Consider the following 17,793-nt stretch of genomic DNA (forward strand, 5'->3'; position numbering starts at 1 on the left):
AAAATTTTAATCGAAAGAAGGAAGACGTTGTTGTTGAATGGCAAAGCAATGCCAACATTCTGTATCTGCCAGTCTTTCAGTAACCGATAGAAACTAGTACAGACAGCCCAAGTACATGAATTGGGATTTGATCCAGGCTATTTCCTATTCTTCATTTGCCTACAATTTACATACTTTTAGCAACAGATCTTACAGCCTCGACTGGCGAAAGATAGAGGAAAGGTACCAGCAGAGTGCTTGAGAAATGTCTTGTATTACATTATTTCTGATGCTAGATTTGCTCTATGTATTTAGCGAGTGCCCTTCTTTTAACTGGGAACAAATTTTGTGGCTGCAGTTTTAGCCTGTAGTTAACTGGCAGCACAACTCTCACCACGTAGTCATCTAGGTAGCTGATTGCGTCTCCAAGCCAGGTACTTGGACAACTGAATAATGGAATTTGCTCATATAATTTCTTGCTGGCACGTAACAGGCCAACTTGAGGCCACGTTCATAATCAGGCCCACAGTCTGAGTGATTATAGTGTAGCCAATTTCAATATAGAAGCTGAGTGACAGCTTGCACATCTGATTACTTGCTATTCAGTAAGAAGGAGGCATACTTACCATAGCAACTTCTGTTCCACATCTTACTCTAGACTAGCTATGAGCTGGTGGCCTAAAAACTACAGCAAGGGGCATTTCAGGCTGACCTCAGACTCTGTGTAATGTGTTTAGATGAACTGCCTGAATTTCCCCAGTTTCACATCCTGATTTCTTTTCCCTTCCCCCTCTTTACATCCTTTTCCAACCTTTTCAGTGTTGTCATTAGGAATACACAGCTTTCACGAGCTCTCTTGACTTTCTGCAAGGCATTGTGCGAACTGATGGAGAGTGCAGCCCTGAATTGCACAACGAATACATATTTTAAAAACACTGTCAAATTAAAAATAAATTAAAAAAAGGCAGGACAAGTCAACTCTGGGCCTGTCCCACTGGAGTTAATGGAATTGTACATGGTTACATCAGAGCTCAGCTTGGATCCATATGTTTTAAAAATGCATTCCTTCCCTGTTTCACAAAGACCATTTTCCATTTATAAAGGGAAAGGCTTTTACAATCTAATGTACTTTTCACCATGAGTTTTTTGTTCACATGGATCTGGCTCTGCTCCCATTGAACTCAATGGCAAAACTCCCATTGACTTAGGGCAGTGCAGGATTTGGGCCCTTTTTGCTTTCCTCTCAGTCTGGACAGTAAAAATAGACCGGACAGTGACACTATGGTCTTGGCTGCAATAAGATCTCTGATCTGTAATTGCTGACAGGTGAAGTTCTCTGTGATGGAAAGCTACAGTGTAAACAAGGTTTGAATATTATTTGTCTCCGTGTTGTCTAGCCTTGCATTAGACAGCATGGAGGTGAAAATACGTGGGCCCCTCAAGACCCCTCTGTGCTATGGCTCGCAGTAGAGTTACCAGTAATACAGCAGGACCTGTTGAGAATTACTGGTCCAAAAAAATCCAAATGTAGCTAAGGTTTTTCTGGTTCTATTGCATTAGCACAACACAATTATATTCGTATTGCAAAAAATACACTAAAATTACTGCCAGAATGTGTTTTGCCTTTGTAAAAAATTAATAAAATGAAACCACCTTAGACTTGGGGCCTAAATTGTCACAGTGCTGTCTATTTAAGGACTATGTAAATTGCAAAGCAATAGGGTATGTCTGAACAAAATACCTCTATTTTCAGTTATTGCCATCTCTTGGTTTTACATTTAGCTGACATGTTTTTGTTGGCTAAGAGGAGAGGATTAAATGTGATGCAGGAGTGAAAAGATGAGTGCATGGGACCAGTAAGAAGGTATATGGACTATTGTTTGTGCTATGCTTTTTTTAAGTCTTTCCAAATAATTCTGATCAGATCTTTCAATTGTTAAGATACTTGGTTCTTTCCAGCCCACACCATCAGATTAATTGGGATTTGGGTTTTGTTGTGTTTCCTATTGTCTGTCCAACAGTTTCTTAATTATTAAGGAAAATAATGGAGTTTTTCCTTTGTTTGTGTAATTGATCTTTCTTTGTCTTTCTGGCGCTATGTGAGCAAACTGCCAGTAAGAACTGGTCAAAGCACTCCTTAGCCCCTGTTCTGAGCTAATTATGTTAAAGGATGAGTAACAAAATATGTCACTTGGCATTCTCCCCAGGGCCTTAGCATCATTCCCAGCACAGTAATCTGCCATTTAAAAAAGACTTCTTATGAACATCATTTGGGGGAGCCTGTAGAACATTCAAAAACACTTCCAGTCTAGGATTTTTTATTTAAAAACAAATTTTTTTTTGTGGAGACACATTGGGAAGTTTTTCTAGCTCAGAAAACCAGTTCAGATAAAATAATCCTCCAGCTAATTGCCTGTTTTCGGAACTAAGCTATAGGAATCCACCATTTTTACAGTTTTGAATTATCCCAATATGTCTCCTCTTTCCTTGCTTGCCTGTCTAACTTATTGCTTCTAAAGCTGTAAATACCCTGGTAGAGACATCACAGAGATGTGATATTGGCACTCGGTAATGTCCCTGGTTTTTCTAGAAATTGAACTTAATTTTCATTCAGTGGACAGCATGGTTTTTGAGCGTTTTTTTCCATGTCACTGGTTGAATGTAAAATGATTTTTCCACTAACAATCAATAACTGTTTCCTGTCTGAGAGAGACATTTAATTTGATGAAAGCTAAAAGGCATAAATTACACTCTTAAAGTTGTTTGCCAACTGCTGCAACATTTTGCAAAAGCTGATCTTTATTTAGCCAGGGCAGTCCACGGACACGTTTGCTTTAGTTTGCATATATAAATATATTTATTATGAGGTGATAAAATCCCTGAACTCTGGGTAAATTCAGATCCATGCGGGGCTCTATGAATGAGTCAGGAATGGGATCCCATCTCCAACTCTGCGCGCTGCCAGGGACCTGCGGGTAGCAAGGGAAGGGGAATCTCCTGAGATGTTAAGAGCCTGATGAAGAAGCTAAAGTCCAAGAGATAAGCCACTTTTCAAATAGTGGAACCATGTTGAAGGGGAAGGAGCATTAGGAATTGTTGACAAAGCAGTGGTATATGGCTATTGTATTGCTGTTTCATGTTATAAAATTGATCGTGTTGATGATCTTTCAAGTCTCCCTCTGGCTGAAACTTGGCAGCTCTGACTGAAATGTGTTTATCAAAGTCATGTCGATTGCGATGAATCAGCCATAGGAAAAGCTATCTCGTCTCTTGCTGCATGATTTCATGATTAAATTATTGAGGTTAATGGATATTATGCAGCCCTCATTTAGAAAAAGAGAAATGGAAGCCATCTAGGTCTCTGTAGCCTTAAACAAGGTTGTGTGTGATTGTGAGTAATATTATGTACATAGAGATGTACTAAAAAATCTAGAAGTCCGATGCCATTCGTGCTTTATTTCCATGTTGTTTCCTTACCATATGGAGCGTGCTATCAATGTATGCCTGGGAGTTATCTTGACAGTATCATTACTTTTTTCAAGGGAATGGTGTCTGGTTTATTTTTAGCATGAATTGGGTATTCCAGGAGACAAAAGGTCAATAGCTGTACCTGGAGCCATATCCTTTGCAGCCTTCTTTCATTTAGCCCTATCGCATCTTCATTTTGACTACAGTACCCCTGCCTCCTTCCTATTCCATTCCATTCATCTTCGTTTATACCATTGGAATTGGGCTGAACCTGTGAGTTTTTATACGGCTATATCTCAGCCCACGTCCACACTACAGGGTAAAATCGATGTTATTAAAATCGATTTTATAAAGCAGGCTTTATAAAATCGATTTTGCGCGTCCACACTAGGGCTACTTACATCGATGTTGAGCGTCCATGTTCCCTGGCGTCCATGTTTTCCCTGAGCGTTGCACTCTGGGTACCTATCCCACAGTTCCTGCACGGGTCCCTGCCCTTTGGAATTATGGGTTACTAGCCCAGTGCATGATGGGATCAAAGTCCCCGTCCTGGGTGGTTCTGGGTACAGCCCCCCCCCCCTTCCTGTAAACGGCACACAGTCAGTTCGCGCTGTTTTTACTGGCTGCAGTGAGGGAAACGCCATTTTGCAGCAAGCATGGATCCAGGTCTGCTCTTGTCCTTGATCGCGAATGCTGTAAATAATTCACGCATTCTCGTTCTATCACTGCTGACCCATGATGCAGAAGTGCAAGAGAGAATGCTTGAATGTGGGGACGACAGCGATGACGAACTGGAGAACGAGTTTTCTGACACCCCGGGCCCCTGCACGTTGGAGCTCCTGACGGTTATGGGTGAGGTTCTACCCGTTCCGCGCCACTTTTGGGCACGGGAAACAAGCACTGACTGGTGGGACCGCATAGTCCTGCAGGTGTGGGACGATTCGCAGTGGCTGCGGAACTTTCGCATGCGTAAGAGCACTTTCTTTGAACTTTGTGACTCGCTTTCTCCTGTCCTGAAGCGGCATAACACCAGGATGAGACCAGCCCTCACAGTGGAAAAGCGAGTGGCAATAGCCATATGGAAGCTTGCAACGCCAGACAGCTACCGGTCAGTCGGGAATCAATTTGGAGTGGGCAAATCTACTGTTGGGGCTGCTGTGCTGGAAGTATCCAAAGCAATCATTAAGCTGCTGCTTCGAAAGGTTGTGACTCTGGGAAACGTGCAGGCCATTGTGGATGGCTTTGCTGCAATGGGATTCCCTAACTGTGGGGGGGCCATAGATGGAACCCACATCCCTATTTTGGCACCGGAACACCAGGGTGCCCAGTACATTAACCGCAAGGGGTACTTTTCGATGGTTCTGCAAGCCCTGGTGGATCACAAGGGACGTTTCACCAACATCCACGTGGGATGGCCAGGAAGGGTTCACGACGCACGTGTCTTCAGGAGCACTACACTGTTTAAACGGCTGCAGCAAGGGACCTACTTCCCTGATCAGAGAATAACAGTTGGAGATGTCCAAATGCCTATAGTTATCCTTGGGGACCCAGCCTACCCCTTGATGCCCTGGCTAATGAAGCCATACACAGGCAGCCTTGACAGTGCTCAGGAGTTGTTTAATTACAGGCTGAGCAAGTGCAGAATGGTGGTAGAATGTGCATTTGGCAGGCTTAAGGCGAGATGGCGAACGCTTCTCACTCGCTCAGATCTTAGCCAAACCAATATCCCCTTTGTCATTGCTGCTTGCTGTGTGCTCCACAATCTCTGTGAGAGCAAGGGGGAGGCCTTTATAGCGGGGTGGGAGACTGAGGTAAACCACCTGGCCGCTGATTATGCGCAGCCGGACACCAGGGCAATTAGAAGATCTCACCAGGATGCTGTGCGCATCAGAGAAGCACTGAAAAGTAGCTTCCTCATGGGCCAGGGTACAGTTTGACTGCTGATTTTCCTTTCAATTGATTGCTGCCCTCCCCGTCTATGCGGTGTTGCTGCTGCAAGATACTTTGCCTGCAGCATTCCTCAATTGCTTGCTTAGTTTACTTGCGAGAGCTGTCCATTGGAAAACATATAATTCTGTATTTCCCAATTATTACCTACCTCCACCATTAGCTGCTTCCGTCTGCTGCTAGGCACAGGACCTGCAACCTTCCTTAACTGCTTTTTTATTGAAAATAAAGTTATAACTATGTGTTACAAGATTTGTGTTCTTTATTTAAAAACAGATCGTTTCATCAATCAAGCATCATGCTTGTTGTTACAATACTGTGCTTGAAATTTCATAACTCAGCGCTCTATGGGGGACGGAGCGAGGGAGGTTTGGAGGAAGGGGGAGGGAGGTTTGAAAGAAGAAAGTGCATCAGAGTAGACAGAACAAGAATTCTCATGGACCAGGGTACGGTATGGCTGCTTTCTTTGTTTTCCCTTTATTACCCATATCCCCAATTGTCAAATCCTGATGCTGATAACTAGCTTCCGTGCAGCTTTCCAAAGCTGCTTGCTTCAGTTCATTACCAAAGTACAGTCACACTTCCTTAATAGCATGACCTGAGAGTAAAAATAGGCAAAGGTGCCATGGGAGAAGTTTGGATCATTAGAGGAGGGAAAAAACAGGACACAAAGGGCTTTTCAATCTAATGAAAGCCTTCTGGTTGGAGTGTCCGCAGCAGTGGAGGGGGCTGGTGTAGAGAGCCTTCCCCCACGCGTTCTTACACGCCTGGTTCTGGAAGGTGTGGGACAGGGTGAGTACTGAGGGAGGTTATACACGGGCTGTAGGGGCATTCTGAAACCACGGAGCTCTTGCAGCATATCACGGAGGATGTCAGTCTGATCACAAAGAAGATCCAGAGTTGCTGCTCGCCAGCGCTGATCTTCCTGCCACCTGACATCATTTTTGGCGTCCCTCCTGTCTTCGCGTTGGTCCCTCCTGTCTTCGCGTTGACTGGCAGCCTCCCTGTACTTTGCGACCAATTGCTTCCAGTCTCCCTGCTGAGCTCTCTCTGTACGGGTCACTGCCATAATTTCGGTGAACATGTCCTCACGCGTCCTCCTTTTCCTCAATCTTCTTATGATACCCCCCCCACGTGGATGAGAAGCGAGAGGGAGGCTGGAGAAATGTGCAGCTGTGTGTGGGGGGGTGGGGTTTGGAAAGAGTGATAAAAGAATCATGAGACACATTTCACACAACCATTCATACAGTCTTTCTCCTCACTGACCTGTGCCTGTTACCGAACCTTGAACATTTTACTTTACCACAAGGTCACCTTAGGATTCCTTTAATACTTATTGCTTGTGGCTGAGGACAGAGAGTTCTGCTCAGACGCAGGTCAGGGAAGCACACAGACCTTGTCCGGAGAAAATGGGAAGTTAATAATGGCTAGTAATCCCTGTAGTAGATTGTACTGGTAATCAAGCTGCTCTCCTTCCCTGCTTTGCTCTCGCCTTCCCCGAACAAGCAGGTCTCCTTGCCTGCGGTTTGCTGGGTGGTTCGTGGAACGGGAGAGCAAACCGCGGCAAGGCTGCTCTCCTTCCCTGCTTTGCTCTCGCCTTCCCCGAACAAGCAGGTCTCCTTGCCTGCGGTTTGCTGGGTGGTTCGTGGAACGGGAGAGCAAACCGCGGCAAGGCTGCTCTCCTTCCCTGCTTTGCTCTCGCCTTCCCCGAACAAGCAGGTCTCCTTGCCTGCGGTTTGCTGGGTGGTTCGTGGAACGGGAGAGCAAACCGCGGCAAGGCTGCTCTCCTTCCCTGCTTTGCTCTCGCATTCCCCGAACAAGCAGGATGGAGACTTTTCTAAAAACCACCTCATGGGTCAGTGTTTTAGGAAACGTAAGAAAAATTACACTCACCAGAGGACGGTCCCTCAGCTTCATTTTCTGGAGTACTGCCTTGAGATGGCTGGCAGGGAACCTCAGTAAGGGTGAGGAAAAGATCCTGGCTGTTTGGGGGGATAAAATGCTCTGTGCTCTCTGCTGGAGCCTCCTCCTCTTGGTCCTCATCATCCTGATCATCGCCATCAAATAAATCTTCTGTAGTTGCAGGAATCACGACGCCCACCTCTGAATCAACAGACAAGGGGGGGTTCGTCGTTGCGCTGTTCCCCAATATTGCGTTAAGCTCGTCGTAGAACCGGCATGTTTTGGGGGCAGAGCCTGACCTGCCCTTTGCTGCTTTGGTCTTCTGATACGCCTGTCTGAGCTCTTTCACTTTCACTCGGCACTGTAACGAGTCCCTGGTATGTCCCCTCTCCCGCATGGCATTAGAAATTTTTTCAAAGGTTTTCTCATTTCTTCTGCTCGAGCGCAGTTCTGAAAGCACCGACTCTTCTCCCCATACAGCTATCAGATCCTGTAACTCCTGTGTGCTCCATGCTGGAGCTCTTTTCCTATTTTCAGGAGACTGCATTGTTCTCTCTGCTGCTGAGAGCTCCACGCTGTGCAAGCAGGAAATGGAATTTCAAAGTTCCCGGGGCTTTTCCTGTTTACCTGGCCAGCAGAAGAGTACCTTTACCTGTGTAGAGCGGCCACTAGAGCACTGTGGGATACGTCCCGGAGGCCATTAACTTCGATGGCCGTCCACACTATCATAAAATCGATTTTAAAAAATCGATTTTGGGGTTACTCCTCTCGTTTTGATGGAGTTCCAAAATCGATTTTAGGGACCCTTAAAATCGATTTTATGCACTCTGTAGTGTGGACGGTTACAGCTTAAAATCGATTTAAAGCTCTTAAAATCGATTTAAAGCTCTAGTCTGGACCTGGCCTCAGTCGCTAGCATGGGGCAAAATCCTCATCCTTATTTTCTCTTGTGACCTAATTTTACCTTTTGACATTATGATCTGCCTTGGGGGGGGGGAGGAAATAAAATTTATTTTGGGTTTTAATGTATGTGTGATTGCATTTGGTGTCTGTTTCTCATCTCCTGAATTGTTTCCTTTTTTTCTGAAATAAGCCAAGAGATTTCTTTCTACTTCCTGATTTAATGTGACAGTCACTTTCAAAAATCCTTAATTATAGAAAGGAGGAGTCTAAGCAAAGGGTAATGGAAATTCAAAACCAAAATTTCCCCATCTGAAAGTCTGATTTCTTTGCCAAGGCTTGCATCAGAGAAGCTCAGGAGTTCAGCGCTTTCAGCCCCACTAACAGCTGTCGGTGTGAATCCTCTGATAGAACTTAGTATTGTTGTATGTTGTGACATTTTCCGAGACATCTGTCCCATAGATTCTGCACTAAGACAGCATCGAAGGCACTGGAGAAGCCATTAGCAGGTGTGTGAATTTCTCTTTCTTAGGAATAACCACATGAAAATAAGCTGTGGAAAATTTGAGGCTAAATGTCACCAATAAGCTCTTGATATGAAATCTGTTAGGCAGAAGAATTTCTTTGCCAAGAGAGATGGTGGCCAAAGCACTAGGAAGCCTTGACGTAGGGAGCAGTCTTTCACTGGCATGCACCGGGTTAGACTAAATGACGTAAGGCACCATAATGTGATTGTTTTCTATGTGAGCAATTAAGTGTAAAAGCTGCATCTGCTCAGAGCTGTCTGAAAGGGGGACTGCCGGGCTCCTTCTACAACCTAATTGTAGGGCTTTGCATACCATCTCCATAGATTTTCTTGTATCTTTTGTTTCACATTTCTCTCTTTTGTCCCCTCCCTTGTGCTGCAGTGTGCCCGGGGCCATGGTACTGTGGCAGCCTCTTTCTCAGCATTCCCTTGTCTTTCATACTCTGTATCTAAAATCTGTGTTCCTTTAATAGGTTTGTGTGTCAGCCAGGCTGTTGTTTGAGAGTGTAATGCTCAGGCAGTTTCTGAGCTCAAGCTAATTCCATTTTGGCCTAAAACAACCCAACTCTTCAGGAATACTTTTATTTTCATTTATGATGCTCAAAATATGATAGAGCATCCTTGACAGACAGGAGCGTCATTGACACCTCAGGTCTGCATATGTACACTCAGGCCCCACCACTCAGCTTGCGTTTTCTTCCATCTGTGACTGCAGCGCCCAGAAACATTTGTATCACCTGACAACAATCTGTTGGAACAGATTTCAAATCATGTGACCTTTTTTGAATGACATTGTCTCAGCAATCCCGCTCAGATTCTGATACACAGCAATTTCCATCACTAATTATGTTTCCAACCATGGATGATTCAGAACTATCGAGTGCTAGCAAGAGTCATGCAAAAGGGCTACATTTAATAATTAAGGGGGTGGGATTTGGATGGCTCAGGATATCGGTAATTGGATATAGATACTGTTGCTTCCAGGTCGCTGGTTTGCGTCCCAGTCAGTTGGATAGTGAAGGGTGTCTGGGTGGCCTGCGTGAAATGGGTTGTTCCCAACATCCATATCACAGAGCCCACCGCCTTGTGTATATAACAGTATAATTACTCTCCTCTTGGTAGCCTGAACAGAGAAAACTAGCATTGACTGCCATGGGATCAGGATTTCACCCTCTGTGTTTAGTGTTTGTATTGGGATATGGCTATTGAAAAGGCAACACAAAACAACCCCCTGGATCCAGCATTGGAAGAAATCTATCAAAAGCTTCTTGACTAAACATGCCATGATTTTTACTTTCTTCATCCCGCAAGGAGAGGCTACATGCTCCTAACCAAATATTTCTCACCTCATTCATTGGGCTTCCTCCATTGCTGCTAAAAATACAGTCCCTTGTAAATGTAAATACAGCCAAAGAAATGACATTTGTGTGGACAAGTTTTTAGCTATTTGCTGTCTTTGTTGATGCCAATTGCATTTACATGTGCATGTATTAAACTCACTCCTTCCAGCAAATTCCCTTTTGGTTCATTAAAATACCTTTGTCATCTGCAGGTAGAGGAAGAGAGGAATTTATAAATTCCACGGTTCAGACCAATGCAGACATTGAAAGACAAGACTAGGTGAGATTGGCAGGTCCAAAGTTTAATGCACATTTTAGAAATTCTCTGTAGCTTTTTACTTAGCACACGTTTGGTACAGCATTGGCACGTATATTTTGTGGTTGCAATTTAGGGATCTGAGTTAGAAAACTTGCCCCAGAGTGGCTTTATGAACTTTTTGTAACCTCTAAAACCAAGCATCCGCCCTTGTCTGGGTATGGGGAGGAGGCATGTGTGCTATATCTCAGTAAGGAAGTGGTGGATTAACTCACTAAAATTCTTGGTAGGATCGTTGCCAAAATAGGTTTATGTGAGTCCTGATCCCTTAGTCACCAGTGTCCATCTAAGCCTTGTATTTGGCTGGAGAGCTTATCTCCAGCTGGGAGTGGCCCAATTTCATGCTTTCCTGTGAGAGTAAAGTTAATCCAGAACTTGTGTGCTGACATTCCAATCAGAGCTTTACCTACAGGATTCTTGTTCTTCAGGGACTTTTTTCCACACTGACTTCGTATGTCAGAAGCAAATTTTATCACCTTTTAGATCAGTAAGTATCCTTAGAGGAAGGATGGTCTTGCACTTAAGGTGTTGCAGTGACTCAAGATCTGGGTACAGTTCCTGACTCTGTGACAGAGACAGCATGGTTTAGTGGACGGGATGCTACTGAGAGCCCAGGTGCTAGGTTCTGTCCCGATCTCCTGTGTGACCTCAGCCGTGACACTTCCCCTTCTCTGGGCCTTTTGGTGGTTGTTTTTTAGTTTAGTTTACAAGCTGTTTGTGGCAGGTTCGTCTGTCACTAGGCATATGTACAGTGCTGGAGCAACGGACCCTCAGTTGAGGTCTCTAGTTGCTACTGTAAATACGACAGCACCTGTCTGAGCCTGGGTGAATCATAATAATCTTGTGCCTCAGATCCCCATCTGTAAAGTGCACAGTGTTACTTCCCTACCTTTCAGGGGCATTCCAGGTAAATCCATTAATGTCAGTGTGGCACGCGGATGGAGAGAGCCATATAAATACCTAAATAGAAGAAGCTTAGTCTGAATACCCTCAGCACTTTGGTTCCCAGCATATTGGTTGCAGAAGAATAGCTTCGTTTATGTACAGTGATATGCTGCTAATGCTGTCCAAGGGGACCATATAGAAATCTAATACTGCTGGAATTTCTAGGGCAGAAAGGGGCCCAGCTGCAAACGGCTGTCTTAATTAAAATAGTTATTAAAGGCAATATTGAAATGATTAAATTTATCCCCAGGGTATTTTTGCAACACACTTATAACCTTGGTTGCTATCCAGTATTTGGAGCAAAATACTTCAAATTAGATTACAAACCAAGATGTATTGGTTCAGGACATCTGGGCCTTGCATTGTTGTTCTGTATGGCTGGTCAGCAGCCTAGTCTGAGGGCAGCAGGGTTCCAGGCAAGGTCACCACTTGTGTAAGCCCAGGAAAAGGGAGCGTTCAGAATGAATGACCTCCAAAAGTTTGAACAGAACTAAATCTTCATCCTCTTCCCCAAAAGAGAAGTGTCAGTATTATCTGTATTACGGTAGCATTTAGAGATCCTACCTGAGATTGAGGCCCCGTTATGCTAGGCCCTGTGCAAGTGTACAATAAAAAACAGGCCTTTCCCCAAAGACCTCATAGCCTACTTAGAGAGTGGAAAAAAAGGAAGGTGTATTACTCCTGAGATGAGGCACTGAGGCCCACAGGGATGAAGTGACTTGCCCAAGGTCACCCAGAAAGTCTGTGGCAGAGCTGGGAATTGAGTCCCAGTCCAGTGCCTTCTCACTAAAATATCCATCACCTCTCAGTCTCTGCCCGATGTGGATAAGGAGATAAATGACAGTGCAAAATATTAATCCCAGAATGGAAGGGGGAAACCAAACCTCTAGATATTTGGGGCCAAGATTCAGGGTCTGACTGTTTTCAATGTGCTGAGTACTTGGACTTCAATGGGAGTTGAGGGTGCTCAGCACCTTCCCAGACTGACCCCTCTGGGGGGGATGGGCACTGGAGGAAACTCTGACACATCAGACTTTTAATGTCCACATCTCAAATATTGATTTGTAAGAGTGACCCGTTCCTCCAAAGGGATGCAATGAATGGAGTGTCTGTCAGCTTTGTACGTCGCTTCTTGATGCCTGTGCCTCCCTCCCAATGGCCTTGTCTTCACTGCTAAAAATGTGCATTTTTACCTCAGGGCAGCTAATTTGCATAAGCTTATCCTGAGGTTAAAAAGCCACTGAAGGCAAAACATGCTAGTTTTTAACATGAGGTAAGCAGCTCTGTACCCCCCCCCCTCCATGAAGTGATCTTGGCGAGTTCACAGCACAGTAAAACTAAAATGCCTGGTTTTCAGTTTTTTACCTCAGGATAGGTCAGGGATGTTAGTTACCCTGAGGTAAAAAATGCACCTTTTTTGGCCGTAAAGACGAGGTCAGCGTCTCCTGTATGGGAATTAGCTGTGCAGCCATTTTCCTCATGCTGCCTGTCGGCCCCACTCTCATCTCACCTCCTTTGGCCTTCAAACAAGCCCAGATGAGTCCTATACGTAAGTGAAAAAGCAAAACGCTGTTCTCTTCCATCCCTCCTGAGAGACAGGGTCACTTTCCTTTCAGTGTTCTCTGCTGTTTGCTGGGAGGGTGAGGTCTTTTCATCTGCCCATAAATCATCACTTAGACTCATGGGCAACATGCTGAGCATAGTGTTGTCAATCGCAGGGAGAGGAACTGACTCTGCCCTACAGAGCTTTATAAAGAAAGGGCAGCAGAGGGTGAAACTCAACCATACGTTGGATCTTTGGCTGGGGCATAATGTCTCCAGCAGCTGTGTTGGCAAGCTCTGGGCTCCCTGACCTGTTAATGTTCTGATAGAATTCGCAGTCCCCTTTTCCTTAGCGCATCTTGGTGACTGACCTGAAGATAAAAGTTGAAGCAGGAAATTCACACACTGTCTAAACTAGTTCATTTCTACAGAGAAGCAGTAGTTGTGTAACTTATGTGCAATGCCACTTCAGTCAATCTTCTTATCTTTTCTCAAATAGGTCACTTGAAATCTAACGTTTGGTGCTTTTCCGTTTGCTCAGGAGTGTTTGTTATAAAATGAACATTCTGCTGTCTGTGTTCTTCATGAATAAATATTAATGTCCTTTCGTATCACTTTGAATGGGAACATATGAACATTCACATTGCCAGATGGCTTCGGATCCAGGCCAGCTAGTCCAGTGTCCTATCTCTGACAGTGGCCAACTGCAGGGGCTTCAGAGGAAGGTGCAAGAAACCCTGCAGTGGACAGATATAAAATAATTGCTCCCCCCCAGGTAGTCCCCTTTCTAATCTTTAGTAGTTAGTGTTAAACCCTGAAGCATGGGATTTTGTATCCTTTCCAAAATTCTGAGTATTTTATCCATATAAATGTGAAAACCTTTTCTGAATATTGCTAAGTTCTTGGTTTTAATGATATCCTGCGTCAAGGAGTTCCACAGTCTCATGTTTTATACAAAAAAGTATTCCTGTTTACATCAGTTTTCAATTTACTACCATTTTAATTTTGTTGAATTTTCTATTGTTTTTGTTTTAGAGACAGAAGTTCCTGGTCTACCCTCTCTAAACAATGCATTACTTTATATCCCTTTTGTCATGTCCTCTCTTATCTCCTTTCTGAGATAAACAGTCTCAATCTCTTTTTGTGAGAGGTTTTCCAGGTCCTTAATAATTCTCGTATTCCTTCTCAGAACCCATTCTAATTCTGCAGTACCCTTTTTGAGATGGGGTGGCCAGAACTGTGTACAGTATTCTAGATGAGGCTGCTTTATATAATAGCATTATGATATATGTATAGATTATGAACACAAATTTTCAAAGCTGAGTTTCCTAATGTTAAGCTCCTAAATCCAGATTTAGACACCTAAATAAGTGGCCTGATTTTCAGAGGTGCTGAATACCTGTACCTCCTTGAAGTCAGTGAAAGATCAAAGGTGCTGAGCAAATGTATCTCTCACTGACTTCCAGGAGCTACAGGCGTTGAGCACCTTTTGAAAATCAGGCCACTTTTATTTAGGTGTTCAAATCTGGATTTAGGAGCTTAACATTGGGAAACCCAGCTTTGAAAATATTGCCCCATAATCTTCTGTAACCTGAACCTTGACCTTCAGTTTAAAGAAAAAAAAATTGTGAATGGAAGGAAAGGATCTGAATAATAGTTCACTAGATGCAGTTCGCCATATTAGAATTTCAGAAAAGTTGAGTGCCATGAAAGCTTAATTTAGGAGCTTTGATTTTTCCCCTTTGATTGTCAAGCCTCAAAAGTTATAAATCCAGATCCTCAGCTGGCCTAAATGGTCATAGCTCTATCAGTGGAGCTATGACAACTTAAACCACCTGAGGATCCAGCCCATCTACTGGAGAACGGCTTTATATGTCTCCCTATTTTCTCGATCCTATTTTAGTTCTTGCTCAACTGACAAAAAATTTAAATAGTTTTCAAGTTACTTAATTAAATAGGTGGATTTAGGAGTTGAGCTGAGTTTTTTGTGTGCCTGTGATACAGCAAGCTTGTAATCCAAGCTCCAGAGCTATTCTTGTCTAGATCTGAGCCATAAGATTTGCAGGATGCAAGGGTTAAGAAACCACATTTTTTTGAACAAAAAGACAGTTCCCCCTGCCCAGCTTTAGATCCTGCATCACAAAGTTGAAGAGGAAAAAATCTGTTCTGTTGAGGTCTGAATTAGGTCAAGTAAATAGTGGCTTTGTGAATGATTACTTATCTGGAGAAACTGAGAGCAATTCATCAAGGGAAGAAGAGGGTTAACGGAAGTAGCTGAGGATTCTACCTCCCGTAGTCCAACTGTTTGTCTTAAATGATCATTTTAAAGTTTCTCCACGGCTCCCAATACAATTCTGTGTTACCTTTTTTTGAAGAGCCACTTCATACTAGGAAAGGAGGTTTGGTTTTGTTTTTGCTGGACCCTTGAATGGTTGCTTAAGAGAAGTAACTCTAGGTTGCATAAATAGAGCAGAGGGAGAAATTAAAAAATCCCATAAAGAGAGACAGCATAATACATCTTTTGTTCCTTATGGTGGTTCTCCACTTATTCATTGTGTCTCCAAATGGTTTGAGCAGAGTGTCTCTGCTGTCTCGTTGCAAATAGTACTTTGGAGTCAAATGAATCTTTAATTGCTAGCACTGAGATCAGCACAGTGGTAGTTTAGGATGTGTCTGAGGCCATATTTGCTGTGAATTTAAAAATAGACTTGAGCAGGCAAAATGTGATGGTGGGATTTGTATTTATAAATAAGACTAGCTAAAGATAGTCTGGGATCTTAAAAACCAAACCTGCTGAGTTTGTCAGCTCTTCTTTTCCTCTTTGTTGGTTAACAGCCTACAAATCCTATTGGAAATGACAGTAGCACATCCAGTATTTACAGATGCAAAATACCTGTTGTAATGTGATCAAACTTAAAGGGAAATCATAGTGAGAAACTCCATGCATGGACTGAGCTATCTTGCCTAGATCTAGCTTTGAACAAGAAAGGACAATTTACTGTTCATTTCTATATTACAGGAACAGCTAGAATCTGAATTCAGAACCCTATTGTGCAAAGTGCTGTACGAACAGACCATCCCTGCAGTGAAGCGTTTATAGTCTAAATAATCAAGACAAAGGGTGGGAGAAGGAAACATCATCACCATCATCAATTTCACAAATGGGGAGAGTGACACGTTTGTGAAGTGACTTGCCCAAGTCACATATGGAGCCTGTAGCAGAGCTCAGGTCTCCCATGTTGCAGACGAGTGATTGAACCATTATTCTGTCCTCCTCATTCCTGATTTAAAGCTAGAGATGCTGTGTAATAAACAGAACTTTTATCAAATGCTCTGTGTGCATGACTGACTATAAGGTACTTCAATGAGAGTAGAAAAGCATTCAGCATAATACAGTAGAACAGCAGCACAATGCTACCTTGCATTTTAGCCAATGTAGTGCACAATAAACACTAGCTTTGAGGGCAAATATTAGGTGTATCTTTAAGGCATGGGTATAATATGATTCAATAAAATGATCATTTCTTGGTGTTTCTGATTAGCTGAGCTGTGCGACACTGCTTCCTGATTATGATCTGCCATAAGAAGCTGATAGCTGTTCGGTATGCCATGTCCTTGATGGTATAAAAAAATGTTTGTATCTTCCCTCCATCAGGTTACACGCTAGATAACGAAAAGCCTGCAATTAGCAGGATGTGTGTGCAAATATCTCCTTTTTATAAACACATTAGGATGCTCAGCACATGATGGGAGATCCATTAGCAAGCTAAAGAAGGCACAAGATTTAGGATTTTGGTGAGTTGATAAACACCATTTCCAAGTACCAGCGTAAGGAGTTAATCTTCCTGAGTCCCAGCCTTCTGTCTCTAGGTATTAGAGGGGGAATAAATAAAGCATTCAGAGTTCAATGCAGTTTCACTATTGTTTTCCTAACCTTAGAGCTGCACTCCGTCACTGTGTAGATGTGGATTGCACTACTTCTATACTAACTACGAAAAAAAGTCAGTTGTTCCTGAACTGAGTAAAACAAACAGATTCTTAAGAACTTGGGCTGCATAGCCCCACAGGGGGAGCAGAGACAGAAGCAGCAAACCCTGGAAGGGCGGTGAAACTGCCTAAACATTATGGGAATTGGAAGCTGTTTCAACAGGACATCAGAACCCATATTTACCATCATGTAGGTATCGCTTTTAAATGTGGGCTTTCTGTGTTTGACTTGCTGGATTTCTTGGAAAGCTGTGTTCAGCAATTTAATTTCTCAGTGCAGTGAGCAACTGAGTTGCATTTTTGTTAGTTGGTACTTTCTAGCGTTGTGCCCGGTATGGAAGGTTTTGGGAGCAGGGGATGTCTGTGGGGCTATGCAGAAGTTCTGTGCCCTTGTGTGATTTAGTGGTAGAGTCAGGTTTGTGGGAGGAGCAATTAAATCACCCTTCACCGCACTGCTTTCTCTTTCATTGATCTGTTTTGAAGGTTTCTGCTCAGTGCCTGAGCATGGCAGTTTGGATTGCTGAGTTCTGGTGTTCCGCTGCTGAAATACGAATATCCTCGCATACTTTGTACTGAGACTAATATACCCTCATCATATGGTGTAAGACCATTTTAATAATGCTCTGAGCATTAGATCTTCCATAGCACTGTGTGAACAGTTAGATCATTGAGGTTACATAGGGCCAGATTGTTCCAGTCTGTCTTACCATGAACGGCAGCATATTCTATAGGTAGTTTGTAGAGTCCTCCTAGAGTAAGGTATTACTAGACATGAGTTAAAAGTATCCAAGTCTGACCCCTTAATAAGCTTGTCCCTCTTCTGTGATCTCTAGTTTGTAAATCTCATGAAATAATTTTTACTCAAACTTTCTAAAAACTCTGGTTTCCCCACACAGCAACCTCAAGAATGCTGAGCGTATTGCCAAAAGGGAGACGCTCTC

The 17,793-nt window shown here is 43.4% G+C and overlaps 1 protein-coding gene across 10 annotated transcripts in view; it reads left to right on the forward strand.

Moving 5' to 3' along the window:
• The window catches only part of MIB2 (mindbomb E3 ubiquitin protein ligase 2), a 106,115-nt gene that overhangs the window by 45,042 nt on the left and 43,280 nt on the right, over positions 1-17,793 (forward strand). The window contains exon 1 of one of the 10 annotated variants that reach the window (XM_030537997.1): positions 10,302-10,342. The exons of 8 other annotated variants lie outside the window; for them this stretch is intronic. In XM_030537997.1, coding sequence (XP_030393857.1) covers positions 10,317-10,342 — 26 coding nt within the window. In that variant the 5' untranslated portion in view covers positions 10,302-10,316. Of the gene's footprint in view, positions 1-10,301; positions 10,343-16,932; positions 17,043-17,793 lie in introns of those variants that run through there. One more of the 10 variants, XM_030537996.1, reaches the window with a different exon arrangement.

The sequence above is a fragment of the Gopherus evgoodei genome, chromosome 18 (genome assembly GCF_007399415.2).
Source record: "Gopherus evgoodei ecotype Sinaloan lineage chromosome 18, rGopEvg1_v1.p, whole genome shotgun sequence".
In the NCBI taxonomy this organism is placed as follows: domain Eukaryota; kingdom Metazoa; phylum Chordata; order Testudines; family Testudinidae; genus Gopherus; species Gopherus evgoodei.